The following is a 22,437-nucleotide window of genomic DNA, read 5'->3' as shown; positions in this document are numbered from 1 at the left end:
CATGTTGACAAATTACGAGGCATTTCCCAGAAGGAAATCCCTTGATCATGTGCCTCTCTCTCTCTCTCTTTCTCTCTCTCTCTCTCTCTCTCTCTCTCTCACACACACACATACACGCATGCACACGTGCACACGAGCATACACAGAAGCCCCACCTGGCTCATTTGATTCTTTCTTTTCTTTCTTTCTTTTCTTCTTTCTTTCTTCCTTCTTTCCTTCCTTCCTTTCTTCCTTTCTTTCCATTTCTTCTTTCTCTTTCTTTCTCTTTTTCTTTCTTTCTCTCTCTCTCTTTCCCTCCTTCCTTCCTTTCTTCTTTCTTTCTTTCCTTCATTTTCTGGTGATGAGAACATTTGATTCTTAACTTTTGCCCATATAGTAAGAAAGGAAAAGCAGGATGGCATGATCCTCAAACATCTGGGTTTTAAGTCCTAGCTCTTCCAGTTAAAACTGTGTGGCTTTGAGCAAGGAACTTCACCTCTCCGAGCCTGTTTCCCCTCAATAAAATAGGAATAATGTTACTGCTTTATACATTTTGGGGGAGCAGTAAATATGACAATGCAGAGAGCATTTGACCAGCAGAGAGAGAGAGAGAGAGGTCATTTGGTCAGAGCCAGCAGAAATCACGGGCATGCAGTGCATGCTACCACTTATCTTCAGCATGTTAATCACCCTGAATATGTTTCTTTTTCTCATGGGAAATAAAAAGCCATCAAAAGTTTCTGAGCTGGATCAGGAATATGACCTTACCTTAGGAAGGTTTTTCTTTTTTACTTGTGTAAGAGAGACAAAAGATAAGTCCCTTAGCAGTAGAACGTATAGTCTTTGCAGTCCGCTGAGCTTTGCACAGTGTGTGGCATATTGCAGGAGCTTAATAATCGCTCATAGAATTAAAATAAACTGGAGAAAAATAGCAGTCTAGATGATTCTAGTGCTTAATGAACCCTTTCCTCCATGTCATGAGAACCCACTGTGTGTCCAGTACCGTGTGGAGCTTTTTACCAGGCACAATAGATTTCATTCATTGAGCACTTACTATGTACCAGGCAAAGCTGTTGACACAGGAGAATATATTGATGTAAAAAACTGGTGCAATGCCTGCCCTAAAAGACAAATACATAGGATGCCATTTAATAGGGACTCTAATTGGTGTTTATAGAGGATGTTGTAGAATCACAGCAAAGGGACAAGCAAACTCCTCGGCAATCAGGGAAGATCTCACAGATGAGGGCAATTTTCATGGGGCTTTGGTGAATGAGTAGGAGTTCGTCAAAGAGAAATGAGGATAAGATATATGGCCTGAAGGAAGAAGGGCTTGTGGGTAAGGCTCGCCCTATTTAGAGGAGATGCAGAGAAACTTAAAGTCCAAGCCCTATTTATAAAAGCGTAAGTCTTCAAATTGGGTAAAGTCTCCCCTACACACACACGCATGCATACACGCACCGTTTAGTATCCCTCCATACAACTAAAGTATCTCTATTCTCAAATCCCACAGAGTGTAAATGGCAGAGCAATGCCTGAATCTTTGAGGTAGGGGTTGGTTGTCCTGCAGTTGTAGCAGGGAATATAAGAGAGTGGGCCACACAGTGCCCTAGAAATGAGGCCCCCACCCCTCACTTACCAATTTATGCAGAAAATGGAAGAATGCATTCAATCCTTTGTTAAATATTTACTGAGCACTTAATATGTGCCCCAGGCACTATTCTAGGCACTGGAAATATTGAACAGCATCGAGAAATTCCTGACCTGGGTGGAATGTCTCTCCAGCTCCCTGGAGACTGAACCTCAGGCGCAAGCTGATCCAACTGCCACCTCCATTTACCGACTCCAGGATAATCTGTCCCAGCCGCTAGCTCTCTGGGCCTCTGTCCAAGGCCCCTCTTTCAGGGCACAGCAATGGGGGCCTCACATTACAAGTTCATTGCAAAGCCTCTGCCTTGCAGTTTGGTTTCACTCTATCCCCTTGGCTTTTGGGGACATTAGAGGGACTTTGATATCCCCAGGGCTTTTGTGGGTTAGCCATGCGGCCCAGGGGTCCCACTGACCAGGGGCTGGCAGTGCCTGGACACCTTTGCAACCTTAGAGGGCTCTGTCTCAAACACAACTCAGTTCCTCTCTGTCTGTCTCTGCTTGTCCCCAGGTGAAGAGTGTGAACCTGTCTGAGGGGGAACTGCTCTCCATCCGCGGGGTGGACGGCCCCACCCTCACCGTCCTGGCCAACCAGACACTCCTGGTGGAGGGGCAGGTAATCCGAAGCCCCACCAACACCATCTCCGTCTACTTCCGGACCTTCCAGGACGACGGCCTTGGGACCTTCCAGCTACATTACCAGGGTAGGGTCGGGCCAAGGCTGATGAAACGTTAGGTGTGTGCCTCAGTTTCCCTCTGGAGACAAGGATTTTTAAACTTTTTGTGCCAGGGACCTCTCTGACAGTTTGGGAAAACCTACAAACCCCTTCTCAGAATAATGTTTCTAAAAGCATAAAATATATACAATTTTAAAGAAGACAGTATGACTGAATTGCAGTTATCAAAATGCTGTTATAATCTATGATACCTTAATCGATATGCTTTTTATTAATTCATTAAACAATATCTCCTAGTAGTTCGTATCATTGCTGACACTTCAAAGTACTAAGGAGCATAAGAAATGGGTTAAGATGTCCGTTATGAGATGAAAAATATCTGCCATTTCTCTTAATGTCAAAGTTAGAGTTCGTGCTACTATGTTGCAGTTTGTTGCCAGGAACCACACAGCTCAGATAGAGGCTAGTGAAAACAAGCAAGCCACTTCCCCTCACTCAAGTTCACAGCCCCTGAATTCAATACATGGATCCCCTGTGCATCCACAGATTCCCGATAAAGAGCCTTAACGGGGTTCTTCTGTCTTTTCTCCTTCCTCTACGGTTTTTCCCTCTTTCCTTTTTGTCTGTTCCTAAGTCTCCTCTGTTCTGCTCTCTGTTCCTTCCTCCCTTCTCTTACTTCCTTTCTCCTTCCTTCTCCTTCCTCCCTCTTTTCTTGCTTGCTTGATTTCTTCATTTCTTCCTCTCTTTTCCTTTCCACCCTCCATTTTCCCTCCCTTCTCTCTCTCTCTCTCTCTCTCTCTCTCTCTCTCTCCTTTCCTAGTCCCCCTTTTCCTTCCTCTTTTCTTCCCCTCTCCCTCCATCCCATTTCCTCCCGGGCAGCTTCCACGATCTCAGGTCTTCTTTGCCTTACCCAGGAACTTTCCCTTGGATACTTGCCAACTGCTGAAATATCTGGATGGAAAGTGGATGCGTGAACCATGCAACCAGATACTGAGAGCCGTCAAATTTTATATCAGATTGTCCAGACATTTGAAAACAACAACTACAATTCATTTTCAACTTTTCTCTCAGCTGTTTCTAAAACAGGTGGATGACTGTATAGGGGAGTATACACTTCGTCACAACTTTTCAATATGGGTACTATCCCTGGCTGTTGTTGTGAACTCAAAAGCAACAACAAAAAAGAATTTGAACTGTGAACTTGATTGTATTCCTCCTCATCCGTACTGAGGTCAGACGGTCTAGAGTGAAGGAGCTGGGATGAACTTGACATTCTCTTATGTAAACAGGGATTCAATACGGCCCCAGGCACCTTTTTACTACCCCCATCTACTGACGGTGAAGGAGGCCTTTTCTCTGCATTATCTCATTTAATCCCCACCACCTGTAAGTTGTAGGCACTGAGTCCTTGTCTCAAGGTGACATCAGTTGTAATTGATAGAGTAAGAACGTAAACTCACATTGGATTTCCCTCCAAAGCTCAAGCGCTTGTCTCCCAGGTCAGTAGTTCTCAAGTTTTCATATTCTTGGGCTTTTCCCAAAGAGCTGATTCAAGCCTCTGGATTTTTTTTTTTTTTTTTTTTTTGAGATGGAATCTCACTCTGTCGCCCAGAAGAGACCTTGACTCACTGCAAGTGTGCCTATAGACCCAGCTACTCGGGAGGCTGAGGCAGAAGAATCGCTTGAAACACCTCCCAGTTTCAAGTGATTCTTCTGCCTCAGCCTCCTGAGTAGCTGGGACTATAGGCACATGCCACCACACCTGGCTAATTTTTTGTATTTTTAGTAGAGACAAGATTTTGCCGTGTTGGCAGGCTGTTCTCAAATTCCTGACCTCAGGTGATCCGCCCACCTCAGCCTCCTAAAGTGCTGGGATTACAGGCATGAGCCACCGCGCCCAGCTGCATCTGCATTTTTAATAAGCACCCGGTATGCACATGCAGGTGGAACTAAACTTCCTGGGTGGTCTTGTTCCTCCTAGTCCCAGAGAAAAGGCCATCCTGTGTCCATGTCAAAACAGGCTCAAAGGAGGTATGGGAACTCATTTTTCACCCCAAACCTGCTGTCTCTGGTTAGGCAGGGTGGCGATTTTTAAGCCCCAAGAAAGTGCTAACCTGGCAGCTTCAGCATGATATGATCAAAAAGAGTCAGAAAAATACCATCCTCTGGAGCTCTGGAGTCCCCAGGGGTCTCATCTTCTCTCCCCAGCACAAATTGCCTCTCAGGATGTGGGTCAGGTTCCTGATCTCCCGCTCCGAGGGATGACTCAGTCTGCCTCTGCCTTTCTTCCCAGCCTTCATGCTGAGCTGCAACTTTCCCCGCCGCCCTGACTCTGGGGATGTCACGGTGATGGACCTGCACTCCGGTGGGGTGGCCCACTTCCACTGCCACCTGGGCTATGAGCTCCAGGGCGCTAAGATGCTGACATGCATCAATGCCTCCAAGCCGCACTGGAGCAGCCAGGAGCCCATCTGCTCAGGTACGTTCCAGCTTCAGCAGGACCAAACCCAGTGGTTCAACTAAGAGGGGAAAGATCAACCCAGAGGATGTCACGGGCGACCTCAGGGAATGGCTTTGAGCCCAGGGGAAGAGACTGCTAAATATAGATGACTATTGCCATTTTTTTATTGGAGCAAAATACACGTAAACATGAAATTTGCCATTGGAGACATTTTAGTATGTTCACACTATTGTGCACCCGTCACCACTGTCTGGCTCCGAAACAAACATCCCGAATGGAAGCCCTGTCCCTGAAAGCAGTCATTCGCCACCCCTTCTCCCCACGCTCCTTGGCAACCATCAGTCTGCGTTCTGTCTCTATGGGTTTTTCCATTGCGGATATTTTATATAAATGGAGCCATATACTGTGTGACTTTTATGTCTGACTTCTTTCACTTAGCTCTTAGCACAGTGCTCTCAAGGTTCATGCATGTTGTGGCATGTATCAGTCCCTCGTCTCCTTTTATGTCTGAATAGTATTCCGCTGTATGGATGTGCCACATTTTGCTCATCTATTTTTTCATTAGTAGATGTTTGAATTGTTTCTACTTTTCAGCTATTATGAGCAATGCTGCTGCGGACATTTGCATGCAAGTCTTTTGTGTGGATATGGTTTTCATTTCTCTTAGATATATAAGAGTGCAATTGCTGGGTCATATGGTAACTGTATGTATGACTTTTTGAGGAACCATCAAGCTGTTTTTCACAGCAGCTGCACCATTTTACTTTCCCACCAGCAACGTGAGGGCACCAGTTTCCCCACATCCTTGCCAGCTCTTGCTCTTTTCCACATGGTTGCTTCCATGACAGCCATCCTTGTGGGTATGAAGGTACCTTGTGGTTTTAATTTCCATTTCCCTGATGATGAATGATGTCAAGCACCTTTTCATGTGTGTGTTGGCCATTTGTAGATCTTCTTGGAGAAATGTCTAGTCAAGGGCTTTGCCCATTTTTTAATTGGGTTGTTGGTCTTTTTGTTGTTGAGTTGCAAGCATTCATTATATAGTCTGATCACTAGACCCTTATCACATAAGTGGTTTGCAAATATTTTCTTCCATTTCATGGGCTGTCTTTTAACTTCTCGACAGTGCTATTTGATGCAGAAAGCTTTCCCATTTGGCAAAATTAAATGGTTTTTTTTTTTCCTTTATTTCTTGTGCTTTGAGCATAACTACCACCATTGTTCAAGCCCAGCCCATATGGCTTGCACATCATGCCAGGGGCTGCAATTAATCCTCACAGCAATCCCATATAATGGGAGCCATTAACCCCATTTTACAGATGAGGCTCATGGAGGTGAAGCGCTTACTCAAAGTCACCCCGTAGTAATTGTTGCAGGTAGCCTGCTGACGCAGTCTTATGCCCTCTAATAAAGCGAAGTGGGCCTTCTAAGCCAGCAGATAGAATCTGCGACTTCAAGGACAGAAGGAATTGTAGCGCATGTTGGGCATTGTTTATCATTCAGAACCTTTCCTATCTATGTACTCATCCAACAGACACCCGTGGAGCACCCACTGTGTGGTAGGCATTGCTCCTGCTGCTATAGCATTGCAGGGACCCTGACCCAGTTCCAGCTCTCACAGAGTTTCCAGTCAAGGTGAGGATGCAGCATGTAAATGAGTACACAAGGATGCAAACATGCTGGTAACAGCTTGTGTTAAGGACCAGGAAAGAAACGCACAGGGTGATGATGCAGACTGAGGACAGAGAAGACATCGGTCACCATCGTGAGAGGCGTTGCAATGGAGAAAAGTATGCAGGAGGAAGATGTGAGAGAGGACCTCACCTGGGGAGGACGACAGACAGTGATGAGTGAAGGGTCAGGGAAGGATTATCTGATGACACTGCAAGATTTGGAAGTTGGGTAAGAAATAGACTGAGGGTGGAAAGTTGGGGGGAATAAACATTCTAGGCAGATGCACTAGCGTATGCTAAGGTTCGGAGGTGGGAAGGAACTCAATGAGTTTGAGAAAGTAAATAAATAAGATAGATCTGGCTAAACCACAGAGAAAAATATCCAGATAGGAGGCTGGGGCAGTGGTCAGCAACTGTATCGTTCGAAGTCGTGAGAAGACAGGTGGACTGGGCAGGGGATATCTGCAAAAATTTAAGCATAAGGATGATCGTTCTGACTTCAATGTGGCAAAAATTATTGAAGGTGGTCAGGCTGGATCCATGGAAATCAGTATGGACAATACTTAGTATTTCACTTGAACTCAGGGAGATAAGATTACCGCTTTCATAGGCAAAGAGGATGAGGCCGAGAGAGATGAAGTAACATACTCGATGTGGCAGAACTTAGTCCAGAACCCTTCTCTCCTGAGCTCTTCCTCTTAGATCTTCATTACTCAGTGTGGCCCTCAAACTAGCGAAATTATTAGGAATACACAATCCTGGGCCGGGCACGGTGGCTCAAGCCTGTAATCCCAGCACTTTGAGAGGCCGAGGCAGGTGGATCACGAGGTCAAGAGATCGAGACCATCCTGGTCAACATGGTGAAACCCCGTCTCTACTAAAAATACAAAAAATCAGCTGGGCATGGTGGCACGTGCCTGTAATCCCAGCTACTCAGGAGGCTGAGGCAGGAGAATTGCCTGGACCCAGGAGAGGGAGGTTGCGGTGAGCCGAGATCACGCCATTGCACTCCAGCCTGCGTAACAAGAGCAAAACTCCATTTCAAAAAAAAAAAAAAAGGAATACATAATCCTGAGCTCCATGCAAAACCAAATGAATCAAAATTTTCATTTGAACATGCCCCTTGGGTGAGCATGTGGACATGGCAGTTGAAGCACAGATCTGTACCACACTATCCCCGCACCAGTGGGCTCAGCCTTGGCCACCTTCAGCTATCAAGAGAGCCAAACCCTTTTAGAATTTTCAAAAGTCCTGATGACGGTTGAGAGAGCACAGGCTGCCCATATTAACGGAGCACCTACTATGTGCCAAGCTATGAGCCGTGTATAAAGAGAATATTGGAAATAATAACACATAATTCCTGCCCACCAGTTAAGCACAGTCAAGTTGAACTGAAAAAGCAAATGAGACCTGATGATGAATTCTGAGATTTAATTGTTACAGTATTGCTCCCCTAAGGCCTTTCAGATATTTTCTTTTTTAAAAAAACAAAGATAAAAATCCAAACCATAGGGCAGTTGGTCTCCACGCCTCTCTCACATTAATTTTTATCTATGTGTGAAATCAGGGAAGAATTAAGTTTCCATTTGTGCTAAGAAAGATGGATGGGGGAGCCACGGCTGGCAAATTGAAGCCAAACAGAGCCATCAGTCAGCTTAATCAGGCAAAGAAGGGAAACAGAGAAGTTGCAAATGATCAGCAGCTCGGGAGGACAGATGGCCAGAGCCCCCCACCGAGGACAGTGTCCTCTATCTCTCAGCTCCTGAGCCACAGGGCAATAGAGCTGGCCATGTTTTGAGTACCTACTCTGTTCCAGGGATGGCACCAAGCTCTCATTGATTTCTCACTACTGTCCTATAAAGGGGGTAAACTTATCACCATTTTACAGTGGGCAAACTCACGTGACCTGTCTTAGATCCACAGTTGATAACTGGCAAGGTTTGAGCCTAGGGCTGGCTTATTTCACAGGACCATCTCTCCACTCTAGGACCGAAGGGCAGCCTGGAGAGAGAAACGAACCTAGTTTTCTGTCTGTGGTCCTAAAAGAAGTATGGAGCTTCTTGGCAATATCTTTGCTACAGGTCACAGCAGAGTCTGGAGCAGAGAGGAGAGCTATCCACCCTTCTCTGCTACTGCAAGCCCCCTTCAGTCATACTGTCATTCAACAAACATTTCATGGGTACCTGCTATATATCAAGCTTTGAGTTGATATGAGAGATACAAAAAGGAAAAAATACTCATTCTTTTATTCAACAAACATTTTGTAAGGCACCCACTGTCTTCCGTTACCTTTCTGTATTAACAGGTTATCATCATAAATAAGACAGGGTGGAGTAGTGGCTTCAGTAAGAGATTCTCGAGCGAGGCAGTCTGAACGTGAGGCTCAGCTGCTCCACTTAATATGTGTACGTCCTTGAAAAAGAGGCGTAACATCTTTCAACTTCTTTTTTCCTGTTTTGCAAAATTAAGGGTGGTTACTTATTCAACAAATGTTTACTGAGCACATTCTGCATACCAGGAGCTCTTCTGTACTGGTGGTACTGATAGCTCTCTCGCTGGTAGTAATGATGAAACCAAACAAACTAGAAGTCGTCCCAGCTTCCGTGGAACCGACAAACTCCTTAGCCATCTGTGAGATGGTTCCAAATAACCTGTCCCACTTCTGCTTCCTGTCCTATTTCTCTGAAAGTGAAGGGGGAACCAAGGGTCCTGTGCTTGGGAATGAAATATTTTCCAAGTTCCTTTGATCCTCCTAAAAGGTAGAAATGACTCCCAAGACTGGACACCCTGGCCACGGTGTAGGGCTTTACCCAGTCATGGCTCTGGGCCATTCACACACCCTCCTCCTAGACTGACTGCCATGCTCTGTGAGAGGTGTCTGCTACCCACCAGCTCTCCTGAGGCTTAGAAAATTCAAAACTGCTCTCCACAATAGTACATGAGAAAACAATTTCCTAAGAACCAAATATCTCCTAAGAATTAGAGTAAGAATAAGAATACCTCCTTGTTTGCAAGCTGGAAAATGTTCTTTCCAGTGCACAAATCATTTAATATTTTTCATTAGATTTTTATGATCAGAGTAATAGATGATTCTGGTAAGAAATTTTTCAAGAAATAGTGAAGTGGAGGAGATAGGAGCAAATCACTTTTATATTCATGGTCTCAATCGATCCTTGCAAATAGCTTATTACAATAGGCATGGTGCACTATTTTCTAACATCTTTTTTTTTTTTCACTTAAAAAATCGTGAGCATCTTCCTACATGCTGAAGTATTCTTTAAGAACATGTATTTAACTTTGGAATGGGTGGAGTGTACTTACAGTTATGCATCACTTCATGATGGGGATATGTTCTAGGAAATGCATCTTTAAGTGATATCATCATCGTGCGAACATCATAAAGTGTATGTACACGCACCTGCATGGTACAGCCTACTGCACACCTAGACTATGTGGTATACCCTATTGCTCCTCAGCCACAAACCTGGACAGCATGTTACTGTGCTGAATGCTGTAGGCAATTGTAACACAATGGTATTTGTTTATCTAAACACAGAAAAGATAAAAACATAATATTAAAACCTTACAGGACCACTGTCATGTATGCATTCTGTCATAAATGGAAACACTGTTACGTGGCACATGATGTGTTCCACTAAACATCTGTGAGTGGACATTCATCTTGTTTTTTTTTTTATTTTTCATTCTTAGAAACAAGATAGCCATGAATATCCTCATTCCTAACTCTTTGTGCAAATCTCTAAATCTTTTTTTAAATTTTTTTTTTTTTAATGAGTGACAGGTTCTCATGTTGCCCAGTCTGGCCTCGAACTCATAGCCTCACCTCCTCAAGCGCTGGACAACTGGCCTGAGCCATTGTGGCTCCCAGATCTTTTCTTATTGCAATTATCCAGAACCGTATTTGCCAGGTCAAAGCGTTTGAGCGTATTTTCTAGGCTTTTCGCTAAATTGCCCTCCTGAAAGGTCATAATAGTTTGCATTCTAACCAGTCATGATGAGAGTGAACATTTTCCCTCACTCTTACCATCTCCAGGTTTTATGCCTGCTTTTTATCTTGGCCGATTAGGTGGATGAAAGTAGAACACAGTTTAGATTTGCATTTCATTTATTATTAGTGAGGCTGAATTTTTTTAGTGCTTACTAAGTACGTACTAGAAATATATTTCTTCTTTTGTGAACGCCTGTTTATATCCTTCTTGATTGCCTTTTTGTAATTAAAAGTCAGGGCACAGCCAGCACCATAGAACTGTCATTAAATTGCAGTCATTCCCTACCACGAAATACACATGTTGATGGCCCCAATTGTAGAGTGAAATCCCCAAACAGGAGGATTCTCTCCCAGGAGGACAAGTACCTTTCAAGCTTTCTCTCCCTGCCCTGTTTCCTCCCACTCCAGGTCTCTGATATTTCACCCTGGACAAAGGTCAGGGGTGGGGATCAGGGGAGAATGACACTCACTTCCTCTCTCTCTGTCTCTCTCTCTCTCCCTCCCTCTCCCGCTCCCTCTCTTCCCTCCCTCATTGCCCACCACCCCTTTCTTGATACAGCTCCTTGTGGAGGGGCAGTGCACAACGCCACCATTGGCCGCGTCCTCTCCCCAAGTTACCCTGGAAACACCAATGGGAGCCAGTTCTGTGTCTGGACAATTGAAGCTCCAGAGGGCCAGAAACTGCACCTGCACTTTGAGAGGCTGTCGCTGCATGACAAGGACAGGTAAAGCTCTGAAGTTCCACACCCAGCCTTGTTCCCTCCCAGCATGTTAGAAGGTGGCTTGGGGGCTTGTAGTCTTGAAATGGCTGAAGTTTGACTCACGGAATTCAGGAAAGGAAGAGCTGAGGTGGATGGCAAAGATCTTAGACACCATCAGCTTCAATCTCTTCCTTTTACAGACGAGGAAACCAGGGCATACAGAAGGACCTGCCCAGGTCACACAGCAGGATAGGGGAAGAGGCAAAAAGGGAGCCTGGGCTCCTCACATTACACTACCCTATTCTTTCTCTTGCACACCCTTTTTTGCAATTGAACAAAAGGGGAGTATGTACTGTTCATCTGCTCAGTTCCCAGCCATATATTAGGCTCCACGGAGAATAGGAGAGAAGTAGAAAATATTAGTTTCTGGCATGATAGGAAATAGAGATGGAAAAACTAGGTACGTACACATGAAAGGACCAGGGAGAAGTTACCAGGCGATATCTAAGCAAGAGTGTGTCTGTAGACTCTTAATAATATGCATAGAATCCATAATTATAAAACTTTAATATTCTGGGATCTTATTCTAGAATATTTTGGGGATCTTGTTCTAGAAATTCTGTGGTCTTATTCGAGAATGTTCTGCAATACTCTGGGATCTTATTCTAGAATATTCTGGGGCCTTGTTCTAGAATATTCTGGATTATTCTAGGATCTTATTCCAGGATAGTCTAGAAAACTACGACTTTAGCTGCTTTGGTGTACTGTCATGAGTTGGGTTTCCTTGGAATCAGACGTGGTGATAAGGATGCAAGAGGAAGTAGTTCACTGGGGAGCTGATCCTAGTAACACTGGGAGGTGCAATGGGAAAGACAGATGGCGAATGCCAGCTGCATTAATAAGCAGGTGACTACTGCTGGGAAAACTGGGGTTCTGTCCACTGGGGACCTCTGGGCCACTGTGTTGAGCACACCCCAGAGTGGTCCTGTTACAAGGGTGAGGGAGCTGGGGTATTTATGCACCAGCTCCCATTCATCACTGCATGAGAGACGCTCCAAGGAGCACTAACTATCCCCAATATCGGCTGCCACTCTTTGGGTTGGTTGAGATGACTGATTCTCAGGGAGTTGGGGTCAGAAGCCAGCAGCAAATGTGGGAGTAGTTGACTGCTGAGGTGTGGGAGAGGGTAGGACACTGACAGCATTTACCGTACTTCCAGAATGCCCCCACCTTAGAATTTTGGAGTCCAAGAAACTTTTATATAAGAATTCTAGTGTTTTGGCTTCTTTGATGGGTCAAATTGAGACTATTAGGTCTTTAGGTTGGAAAGACTAAAAAAAAAAAAAACAACAACTGAATAATTTTACCATACGAGTTCACTTTCCTCCAAGCAGTCAGCTTTATCCAGAACAACTCCATATTGATAAATCACTGCTTTAAAGTATAAGGTATCAAACAGGGGCTCCCAAACATGGCTTTTCAGCAGCACCACAGTAATAACCTGGGGAACTCTTTAAAAATCAGATTCCCAGCCTTTCTTCTGGAGACTCTGAAAATCCAGGCATGCAGACCCTTGGTGAAGGACCCTTTCCAAATCTTGGACTCAGACCTACTCCTCTGAGGGGTGCTTGAGATGAGCCAAGCTTAAGTTTATACTAGACAACAAGAATTAGCAGAGACAAAAGAATGCATTGAAATGAGTATTTTCTGCAAGTGATTGAAATCCAGACAAATGGATACTCTACTGGCACTGGTCACTAGAATTTTCTCTGGTGTCCTGTAAGGATCTGCATGAGCTAACACTCACCAGAACAAAACTAGCTTTCAACTGTGTCAGTAGGGAGAGAAGTTTGTAGAGTTCATCAAGGTTAAAAGTCAACACACACACAAAAATGATTGACACTACTTGCTGGGCCAAGAAGAAAAGAGAATTCAATTATGTCTGTTCCATGTACTTTACTGAGGGGAAATGGCTAAAATACCAGTCCTTTGTCCTAAACTGTGAAAGGAGATTGGATAATAGATCCAAAAAATACAGAGGGAGGAGTATTCCAAGCATGAAGAATTGGGGGATGAACACAAAGATGTAGAGGAAAGAATTAGCAAGTTTGCTGGGAGGTTGCAGCAGAAGCTCTCATGGGAACAGGAGAAAAGATCCTAATATGTTCTAGCTAACAAAGGCACTGATAAGTCCTGCAGAAAAAAAGTTTAATGTTTATTTAATTCAACATTTTGCAAATCCATTTGACCATAGACTATATAAGAATTTGAAAGAAAAGACATTACTCTTGCAGACATTCTGGAGAATATGGTTAGAAAATTGCTGCTTTTAAAAGATTAATAGGCTACAGAGATTTTGAGATCTTGAAGCTTTCCTCTAGGGCAACCCTCTTTCCCAAAGGCTTCTGCTCTTTGAAAGAGGTGTCCCAACACACAGTCCCTAATATACAACAGAGTCATCAGGGATCAGAAGACTATGTAGATGCCCCTTCCCACTCTTGGGGTGCCCCCTGGCCTCCGCCCACAGCCCCCATTCTTGCCTCAGCCATACTGGACACATGGCAAAATAAACAAACTGTGGCTTCGACATTTATACCTCTTACTGACATTAGAAATTCATCTGGGCAACATAAAATAAACTATTTTTATGAGTCAGTAAAAACCTTGAAGGCTTAAAAACATGTGATTATGACTCCATAAAAAACTTATCTCATTTGTGTACTGTTTTCTTCACCACTTCTGCATAATTTCTTTAAAAAACCAAAGCTAGCAAGGAGTCAAGTTCAAATAGCTTTAATAACAATAAAAATAAATACCCAACGTTTTGTTTAACACATTTTATTTTTCAGGGCACTTTTTATTTTGAAATATTCTCAAAGCCCTCCTGTAAGATGGGTCAGAAAGACATTATGGTCGGGTCCCTCCTTTCACAGCTGAGGACACTGAGGCTGAAAGATGTTTTAAGACTTAATGTAAATCCAGATGGGGAATTGGGAAATGGGAATTATGACTCCTCACTTCCCACACAGTGCTCTTAGAAAATGGAGATTAGCCTCCCATCCAAGTACTAACCATGCTCAACCCTGCTTAGCTTCTGAGATCAGACAAGATCGGGTGTGTTCAGGGTGGTATATAGACCCAGCACTTTGGGAGACCGAGGTGGGTGGATCACCTGAGGTTGGGAGTTCGAGACCAGGCTGACCAACATGGAGAAACCCCATCTGTACTAAAAAAAAAATACAAAATTAGCCGGGCATGGTGGTGCATGCCTGTAATTCCAAGCTACTTGGGAGGCTGAGGCAGGAGAATCACTTGAACCTGGTAGGCGGAGGTTGTGGTGAGCCAAGATCACGCCATTGCACTTCAGCCTGGGCAACAAGAGTGAAACTCCTTCTCAAAGAAAAAAAAGAAAGAAAGAAAGAAAGAAAGAAGGAAGGAAGGAAGGAAGGAAGGAAGGAAGGAAAGAAAGACAGACAGAAAGACGAAAATGGGGATTCGAGACAGAGCCTGGTAGGGGTCAAATGCTTAATAAATAAAACTTACCTAGTCTATCCTGTTAACTTTTTTTTAAGACAGAGTCTTGCTCTGTTGCCCAGGCTGGAGTACAGTGCATGATCTCGGTTCACTGTAATCTCTGCCTCCAGGGTTTAAGCGATTCTCCTGCCTCAGCCTCCAGGGTAACAGGGACTACAGGCACACACCACTATACCCGGCTAATTTTTTTATTTTTAGTAGAAACGGATTTCACCCACCTTGACCTCTCAAAGTGCTGGGATTATAGCTGTGAGCCACCACGCCACACACACTGATGCAGGTGCAATTGTACCCATTTTACAGATGAGAAAACAGAGGCTCAGAGAGGTGAAGTATTCTTGTCCAAAGCCACACAGCTCAGCAGTGACAAAGTGAGGATTCACACCCAGGTCTGCCTGACTTTACATAAGCCACCATTTCGGTGATGAGATTAGTTCATTAATTCCAATTTCTCAATTAATAATAATAGTCAACATCAATTTGTTAGTTCATTGTTTTATCACATCATATACATTACTCTCCCTACAACCTTGCAATAAATCTGTAAGAAAGCCAAACAGGCATTTAGTCCCTTTGTACAGAAGAGGAAATGGGTTCGATAAGATGATACTTGTCTGAGAACATAAGAGGCAGTCAGGACTGGGTGTGATGGCTCACGCCTGTAATCCCAGCACTTTGGGAGGCCAAGGCAAGTGAATCACCTGAGGTCAGGAGTTTGAGACCAGCCTGGCTAACTTGGTGAAACCCCATATCTACTAAAAACACAAAAAATTAGCTAGGTCTGGTGGTGCCCGTCTGTAATCCCAGCTACTCAAGAGGTTGAGGCAGGAGAATGACTTGAACCCGGGAGGCAGAGGTTGCAGTGAGCCAAGATCGCATCATTAAACTCCAGCCTGGGCAACAAAAGCAAACTCCATCTCAAAAAAAAAGGCAGAGTTAGGTTTGGGTTTGGGGAATGAGGCCTCTGGAGGTGGCAGTTGTAGTGTACCCCTTCCTCCGCTGTGTCAGTGACCTGGGAAGATCTCTCAGTGTCCCTCCTCTCTGCTTCCACTGCCAGGATGACGGTTCACAGTGGGCAGACCAACAAGTCAGCTCTTCTCTATGACTCCCTTCAAACTGAGAGTGTCCCTTTCGAGGGCCTACTGAGCGAAGGCAACACCATCCGCATCGAGTTTACATCCGACCAGGCCCGGGCAGCCTCCACCTTCAACATCCGATTTGAGGGTGAGGGTCCCTGGGGGCCTCCCCTTCTCTTGTGGGGCTGGGGGTAGCCGGGGAGCAGGGTTGCTGCTGGTGTTGAGAAAATTACAAGGGAGATAGAAATCTGGGCTGCTAAGGATGTGGGAGATCCTGAGGCCATATGGATCCTTTGGTTTCCAAAGACAGACTCTTGGAAGTGTGCCTGGATTTGCATTGTTGCCTGGATTTCAGATCCTGCATCTTGTTTGATCCTCATCACACTGAAACTGTTGTTAGAATTGTTATTGTATCTGATTTTCAGTGAGGAAACTGAGGTTTAAGAGAGTTGGGTGACCTGCCCAAGACCACCAGTGAACAAGAATGGAGTTCAGATTTCTGTCCATCCTGTACTGGGGAGCCCTGAAGCTCTGCTCCACTCCACCTGGTAGATGTCTTAGAGTCCAGCCACCTCTTCCCCCAAGAAGAATTTAGCAAGAGCCTCTCCCGCTGAGACCCTGACTCTTGAAGAGGGGGTTCTCTGGGCATTTTATGCACGTTGGGAGACTTTCTGTTCTGGCTTCTCCAAGGAAAGTTGGCTTTTATCACAGACAAACTTACAGTTTCCAGTGGCAAAATATCAGGACTCTGAAGTTACAGGCTATGGAAGGATCCGTACAGGATATGGAAAGGCATTAAAACACAATCACTCCACAGGGTGGAGAAGACAGAGATCCTTATTCCTCTTTTAGATTTTTTAAATGAGGTCCCAAGGAGTCGACTGGGTGGCCCCAGGGTTCTTGGCATGTCAGGTGGAACCAGGACACCTGATTTGGTAGTCATTTTCTTCGGGGCTTTTCTAAGCAGCAGCAGGGGACCCATCTTCTGAGATACAGCACTGTGGGGTAGTCCCTGCCTCATCTGAACTGCTGCCTCTCTGTATCCCTACCTCAGCGTTTGAGAAAGGCCACTGTTATGAGCCCTACATCCAGAATGGGAACTTCACCACCTCCGACCCGACCTATAACATTGGGACTATAGTGGAGTTCACCTGCGACCCTGGCCACTCCCTGGAGCAGGGCCCGGCCATCATCGAATGTATCAATGTGCGGGACCCATACTGGAACGACACGGAGCCCCTGTGCAGAGGTGAGCAGACCCACGATGCTCTTCCCAGGGTACCCCAGGGACCTCCACCCTTCGGATGAGAGGACCAAGGCCCCAGCTTAGAGGCCTGTCCCCAGTTTTCATATCAATTTTAGGATTAGAACCCTTTCCGGGGTTCACCATCCTTTGGTTCAGGGTTGCTGCTGCTCTTGAGAAAATTACAAAATGGGGAAATTTTAAAAGGTGCCCCTTCCACCAGGCATAGATCCCACAATGCACAGCTTGGTGCGCTGAATACTGCATGGATTTCAGCTCCTAAATACTCCCTCTGATATGCATGCTTGTGCAGTGCACAACCCACCCAACAACCCAGGGCAGCCCTGAATCTCATTAATAAGAATAATAGTTCTTAATTGGTGTATAATAATTATGCTGCCAGCACTCTGCTAAGCGTGTAAGTGCATGATCTGATTTCACCCTCACCATAACCTTATAAAATAGATTCTGTTAGCCCCATTTGCTGATGAGAAAACTAATGTAAAGTGACCTGCCTAAGAACACGTGGAGGGGAATTGGTGGGGATAGGAATGGAGCTCACTTCTCCCTGTTCTCAGAGCACTGTGCTCTGAGCCCCACTGGACAATGTTGGCTGCATAGAGCCCTCATCTACACAGACTCCACTGGACTGCCCAGCCTGTTTCCCCACATTCTTTTTGTTGTTGTTGAGACGGAGTGTCACTCAGCTCACTGCAGCCTCCACCTCCCAGGTTCAAGTGATTCTCCTGTCTCAGCCACCCAAGTAGCTGGGACTACAGGTGTGTACCACCACACCCGGCTAATTTTGTATTTTTAGTAGAGACGGAGTTTCACCATATTGGCCAGGCTGGTCGCAAACTCCTGACCTCAGGTGATCCACCCACCTCAACCGCCCAAAGTGCTGGGATTAAGGCATGAGCCATCATGCCTGGCTCGTTTTCCCTTATTCAAAGCTGCTGAGCCACCCTGTGCCTGGGTCTCCTGGCGGCATGTGGAATAATGAAGGGCATCCTCACTCTGGCAGCCACCGCCTTGGTGGCAGTTGGCATGAAATCACAGCCTTGCCATGGTAAGGGATTGATCCCTGTATTAAATGTGCTGGTTTAACAGAGCGGAATTTATTGGTGCTTTGGCCTCTGCCGTGTTGAGAACTTTCCAAAGTGGTAAACACAGGATGGAATTTAAAGGGCACCTGCCACAGCCACATCTCTACTTCCAGTTCAGGGCCGAGACCGGTCATATCAACATTATCTAAATGATCGAGCAGCCACCACGTGCCAGGCGCTGTGCTGTATGTTTGACATTCAGGAGCTCAAGCTTCAAGATAACCCAGTGAGGTTGGCAGTGGTATAGCCCCCATTTTATAGAGAAAGGAAGCTGAGGCTCTGGGAAATTACATACCTCCTCCTAGAGGCTGTTAGCGGCAGAGACAAGATTGGAACCCGGGGACCACCTGACTTGAGTGGACGGTCTCTTAGCCACTACTCACCCTGCAAAAGAGCAGAGGCTGTTGAGGAGACATTCTGACCTCTGAGCTCTGTCCTTGGTCCTGAAAGACCAATAGCGCCCCCTAGCCCAACGCTTACCAACCCTCAGCAGCAGAGTAGGCGGGTAGGTGGCCAGCTCTCATTTAATCTCACACACACACACACACACACACACACACACACACACACACACACACACGCTAGCTGCCCGAGGTGAAGGCACCTGTCCACAGCACACAGAGATTCATGGCTGTCTGACTTCATAGCCCACATGCTCAGCCACTGTGCCACACTGATCTCTTTACAAATGAAGTCCGTCTGCCTGTCTGTCTTTTATAGCCATGTGTGGTGGGGAGCTCTCTGCTGTGGCTGGAGTGGTATTGTCCCCAAACTGGCCGGAGCCCTACGTAGAAGGTGAAGATTGTATCTGGAAGATCCACGTGGGAGAAGAGAAGCGGATCTTCTTAGATATACAGTTGTGAGTGTTTATAATGGGTGGTCCTCTAATTTGCCAAAATGGGAGATTGGGGAAGAAATTGCTCCTGCTTTATTCATTCAACCAATATTAACTAAGCATCTACTATGTGCCAAGGACTGTGCAGAGAATGGGCATCCCCATAGTGAGACCAGCAAGAGCAGCACACACACATACACACACACACACACACACACACACACACAGAGAGAGAGAGATGGGGAGGAGTGAGAGAGAGAGAGAGTCCCTATCTTTGGGAAATTCAGTCTAATGAAACAAATATGAGATGAGGACATACACAAATAATTGCATACTATAACTTCAATAAGTGATGTAAGGAAAGAGTAATGGCGCTATGAGATTTCTATAAAGGGAATTTGATATAACGATGAAGGCCAGAAAAGTCTTCCCTGAGGAAATGATATTAAAGCTCAGAACTAAGATGACTTGCAGTGATGCATCCCAAATGAACAGAATGTGCAAAGGTCCTGTGGCAAGAACAAGCTTCTCATTTTCAAAGGACCAAATGGCCAGTGTGGCCAGGAAGAAGGGGAAACCATAACACCTCTTTACTGGACTATGGTAGTTTCTTTTCCTGTTTGTCTCCCTCAACTAAACCACAAGGTCCTCTCCGTCGGGGCTTGATCTGAATGCCCTGTTTCCAGAGTCTAACACAGAGCCTGATACACAGTAGATGTTCAGGAAATGATTGATGAATGAAAAAATATGTTTTTAATGAACAGACTTACTTGGTTGTGCCGCTGTGTTTTCTGTACTTACAAGGAGTAACCATTAGATACCCCATCCAGAACTTTCCCTGCTAGCTCCCCGGGATATTGACACTTGCAGGGAAGCAGCTACTCTGGGCTAGATGCAAAAGCGACTGCTCTAAGCATTTCTATCTTAGGTAATTCTCACAAAAAACCCTGCCTGGAAGGTCGTTATCCCCACTGTCTGAGAAGGCAGCAGAGGTACAGGAGGTCACCCAGAAAGCCAGCAAATAGCAGAGCTGAAATCCAGGCTTTTGTGGCTTCTCGGTCATGCTCTTTTCCACTGCCCCTTGTGAGTTGGGGGTGAGAGATGGACAAAGACAGATGGTGGTGTCTGGAGAAAGCAGAATACAAAGAATTCCCGGCAGACCCAGGTGGCAGACGAGAGGGTGGCTGGGGGAGGAGAGAGTGCTGAAACCCAGCAGGCTGGGGAAGCAGCACTCAGGACTGCCTGACTCTGCAGAGCAACCTTGCGAGAGAAAGAGAAATTATTTGTGAATTATTAGTGACTGGCTTTTGAGGTTGTTCCTTAGATGCAGCAGAAGTGTCCTTAGGCTGGGTGCAGGCTCACGCCTGTAACCCCAAAACTTTGGGAGGTTGAAGCAGGAGGATTGCTTGAGACCAGAAGTTTGAGGCCAGTCCCGACAACATATAGGGATCCTGTCTCTTTTTTTAAAAAATCAAAAATTAGCTGGGTGTGGTGGCACATGCCTATGGTATCAGCTACTTAGGAGGCTGAGGTGGGAGGATTGCTTGAACCTGGAAAATTGAGGCTGCAGAGAGAGCTATCATCATGTCATTGCACCCAAGCCTGGGTGACAGAGTAAGACCCTGTCTCAAAAAAAAATGTCCCCAGAGGCTGTCCCAGATCCTCCTTTTCCAGCAGAGTCAGAAACATACACAGCTTGAACAGCTGCCCTTGTGGACTTGGGGCCAGGCCAGTCTAAGAGAATTTCACCTCCTTCCCGTGTGATTTTGGTCTGGGCTTACCTATTTTCACCTCTCTCTGGGCCTCAGTTTCTCTCTCCTGTAACGGGGGTCTTGGAACATTGATGCTTTGTGGCTGCCGGAGGCAGATTTTACTCACTCCTTGCCTATTGCCTCACTCCTCAATAAAGCTCATCCTCTTCTGGGTGTGGTGGCTCACGCCTGTAATCTCAGCACTTTGGGAGGCTGAGGTAGGAGGATCACTTCAGGCCAGGAGTTCAAGACCAGCCTAGGCATCATAGTAAGGCCCCATCTTTACAAACAATTTAAAAAACTAACTAGGCATGGTGGCACCTGTAGTCCCCACTACTTGGGAGGCTCAGGTGGGAGGATTACTTGAGCCCTGGAGTTTGAGGCTGCAGTGAGCCATGATCGCACCACTGCACTTCAGCCTGGGCAACAGAGAAAGGCTCTGTCTCTTAAAAAAAAAAAAAAAAAAAAAAATTAAAAAAAAAAATAAAAAAAAAAAAAAAAAAAAAAAAAGAAAAAAAAAAAAAAAAAATAAAAAAAAAAAAAAAATTAAAAAAAAATAATTAAATTAAAATGGATTTATATAGACCTCATCCTCTTTCCCCCTTTCCTTTCTCTCTGACTTCTAGGGTCTGGAATAAGATGCTTATTCATTCATTCAGAACAAATTGCTTATGTCTACTATAAGCCAAGCACAATTTTAAGTGCTAGAAAGGTTCTTGATGGCTATTCCTTCAGTGGCAAAGTTCACATTGAAAAGAATGTAATGGATTGTCTCACTTAGCTCTAGGGAAAAAAATTACTGTGTACCTACTGTGTGCCAGCAGTAGGGCTGTCACTAATGATACAGTTGTGAGAAAAGCAGGGCAGTCCTCATTCTCAGGTGAGGCGACAAGAAACTAAATGCAGTGTGAAAGGAGCAGTGACAGGCAGGTGAGGGCACCTCAGTGAAATCAGGAGGGCTTCCAGGAGGAAGTGACTTCTGTAATAGCATGAAAGAGAAAGTAGGCAGGTGATAAGGGGAAAAGAAGAATGTCCTGGTCAGGCGCGGTGGCTCTTTCCTGTAATCCCAGCACTTTGGGAGGCCGCAGTGGGTGGATCATTTGAGGTCAGGAGTTTGAGACAAGCCCGGTCAACATGGTGAAACCTGCCTCTACTAAAAAAAAAAAAATGCAAAAATTAGCCAGGTGTGGTGGTGGGTGCCTGTAATCTCAGCTATTAGGGAGGCTGAGGCAAGAGAATCACTTGAACCCAGGAGGTGGATGTTACAGTGAGCCAAGATCGTGCCACTACACTCCAGCCTGGGTGACAGAGTGAGAGTTTGTCTGAAAAAAAAAACACCAGGTGTGGTGGCTCACACCTGTAATCCTAGCACAAGGTCAGGAGTTTGGGACATCCTGGTCAACATGATGAAACTCCATCTCTACTAAAAATACAAAAATTTGCTAGGCATGGTGGCACATGCTTGTAATCCCAGGTACTCGAGAGGCTGAGGCAGGAGAACTGCTTGAACCTGGGAGGCAGAGTTTGCAGTGAGCCAAGATTGTGTGCCACTGCACTCTAACTTGGCAACAGAATGAGACTCTGTATTTAAAAAAAAAAAAAAAGGAAAGAACAGAAAAGAAAAGAAGAAGAAAGAGGAGGAGGAAGAGGAGGAGGAGGAGGAGGAGGTCCTACCTACATGGTGAGGACAGCATCTGCAAAGCCTGGAAATGAGAGTGTGGCCCACTTAATGACATAAAGTTTAA

General features: G+C 45.3%; 1 protein-coding gene across 5 annotated transcripts in view; it reads left to right on the top strand.

The window, feature by feature from the left end:
• Positions 1 to 22,437, top strand: part of SEZ6L (seizure related 6 homolog like) — a 214,416-nt gene that overhangs the window by 128,792 nt on the left and 63,187 nt on the right. For all 5 annotated transcript variants that reach the window (XM_017498066.2, XM_017498063.2, XM_017498062.2 and 2 more), the window contains exons 4-9: positions 2,138 to 2,330; positions 4,597 to 4,782; positions 11,006 to 11,171; positions 15,739 to 15,905; positions 16,812 to 17,006; positions 18,827 to 18,965. In XM_017498066.2, the coding sequence (XP_017353555.1) occupies positions 2,138 to 2,330; positions 4,597 to 4,782; positions 11,006 to 11,171; positions 15,739 to 15,905; positions 16,812 to 17,006; positions 18,827 to 18,965 (1,046 nt within the window). The remainder of the gene's footprint in view (positions 1 to 2,137; positions 2,331 to 4,596; positions 4,783 to 11,005; positions 11,172 to 15,738; positions 15,906 to 16,811; positions 17,007 to 18,826; positions 18,966 to 22,437) is intronic.

The sequence above is a fragment of the Cebus imitator genome, unplaced genomic scaffold (genome assembly GCF_001604975.1).
Source record: "Cebus imitator isolate Cc_AM_T3 unplaced genomic scaffold, Cebus_imitator-1.0 Scaffold237, whole genome shotgun sequence".
Taxonomy (NCBI): domain Eukaryota; kingdom Metazoa; phylum Chordata; class Mammalia; order Primates; family Cebidae; genus Cebus; species Cebus imitator.
This window is presented reverse-complemented; position numbering and strand designations above follow the sequence as displayed.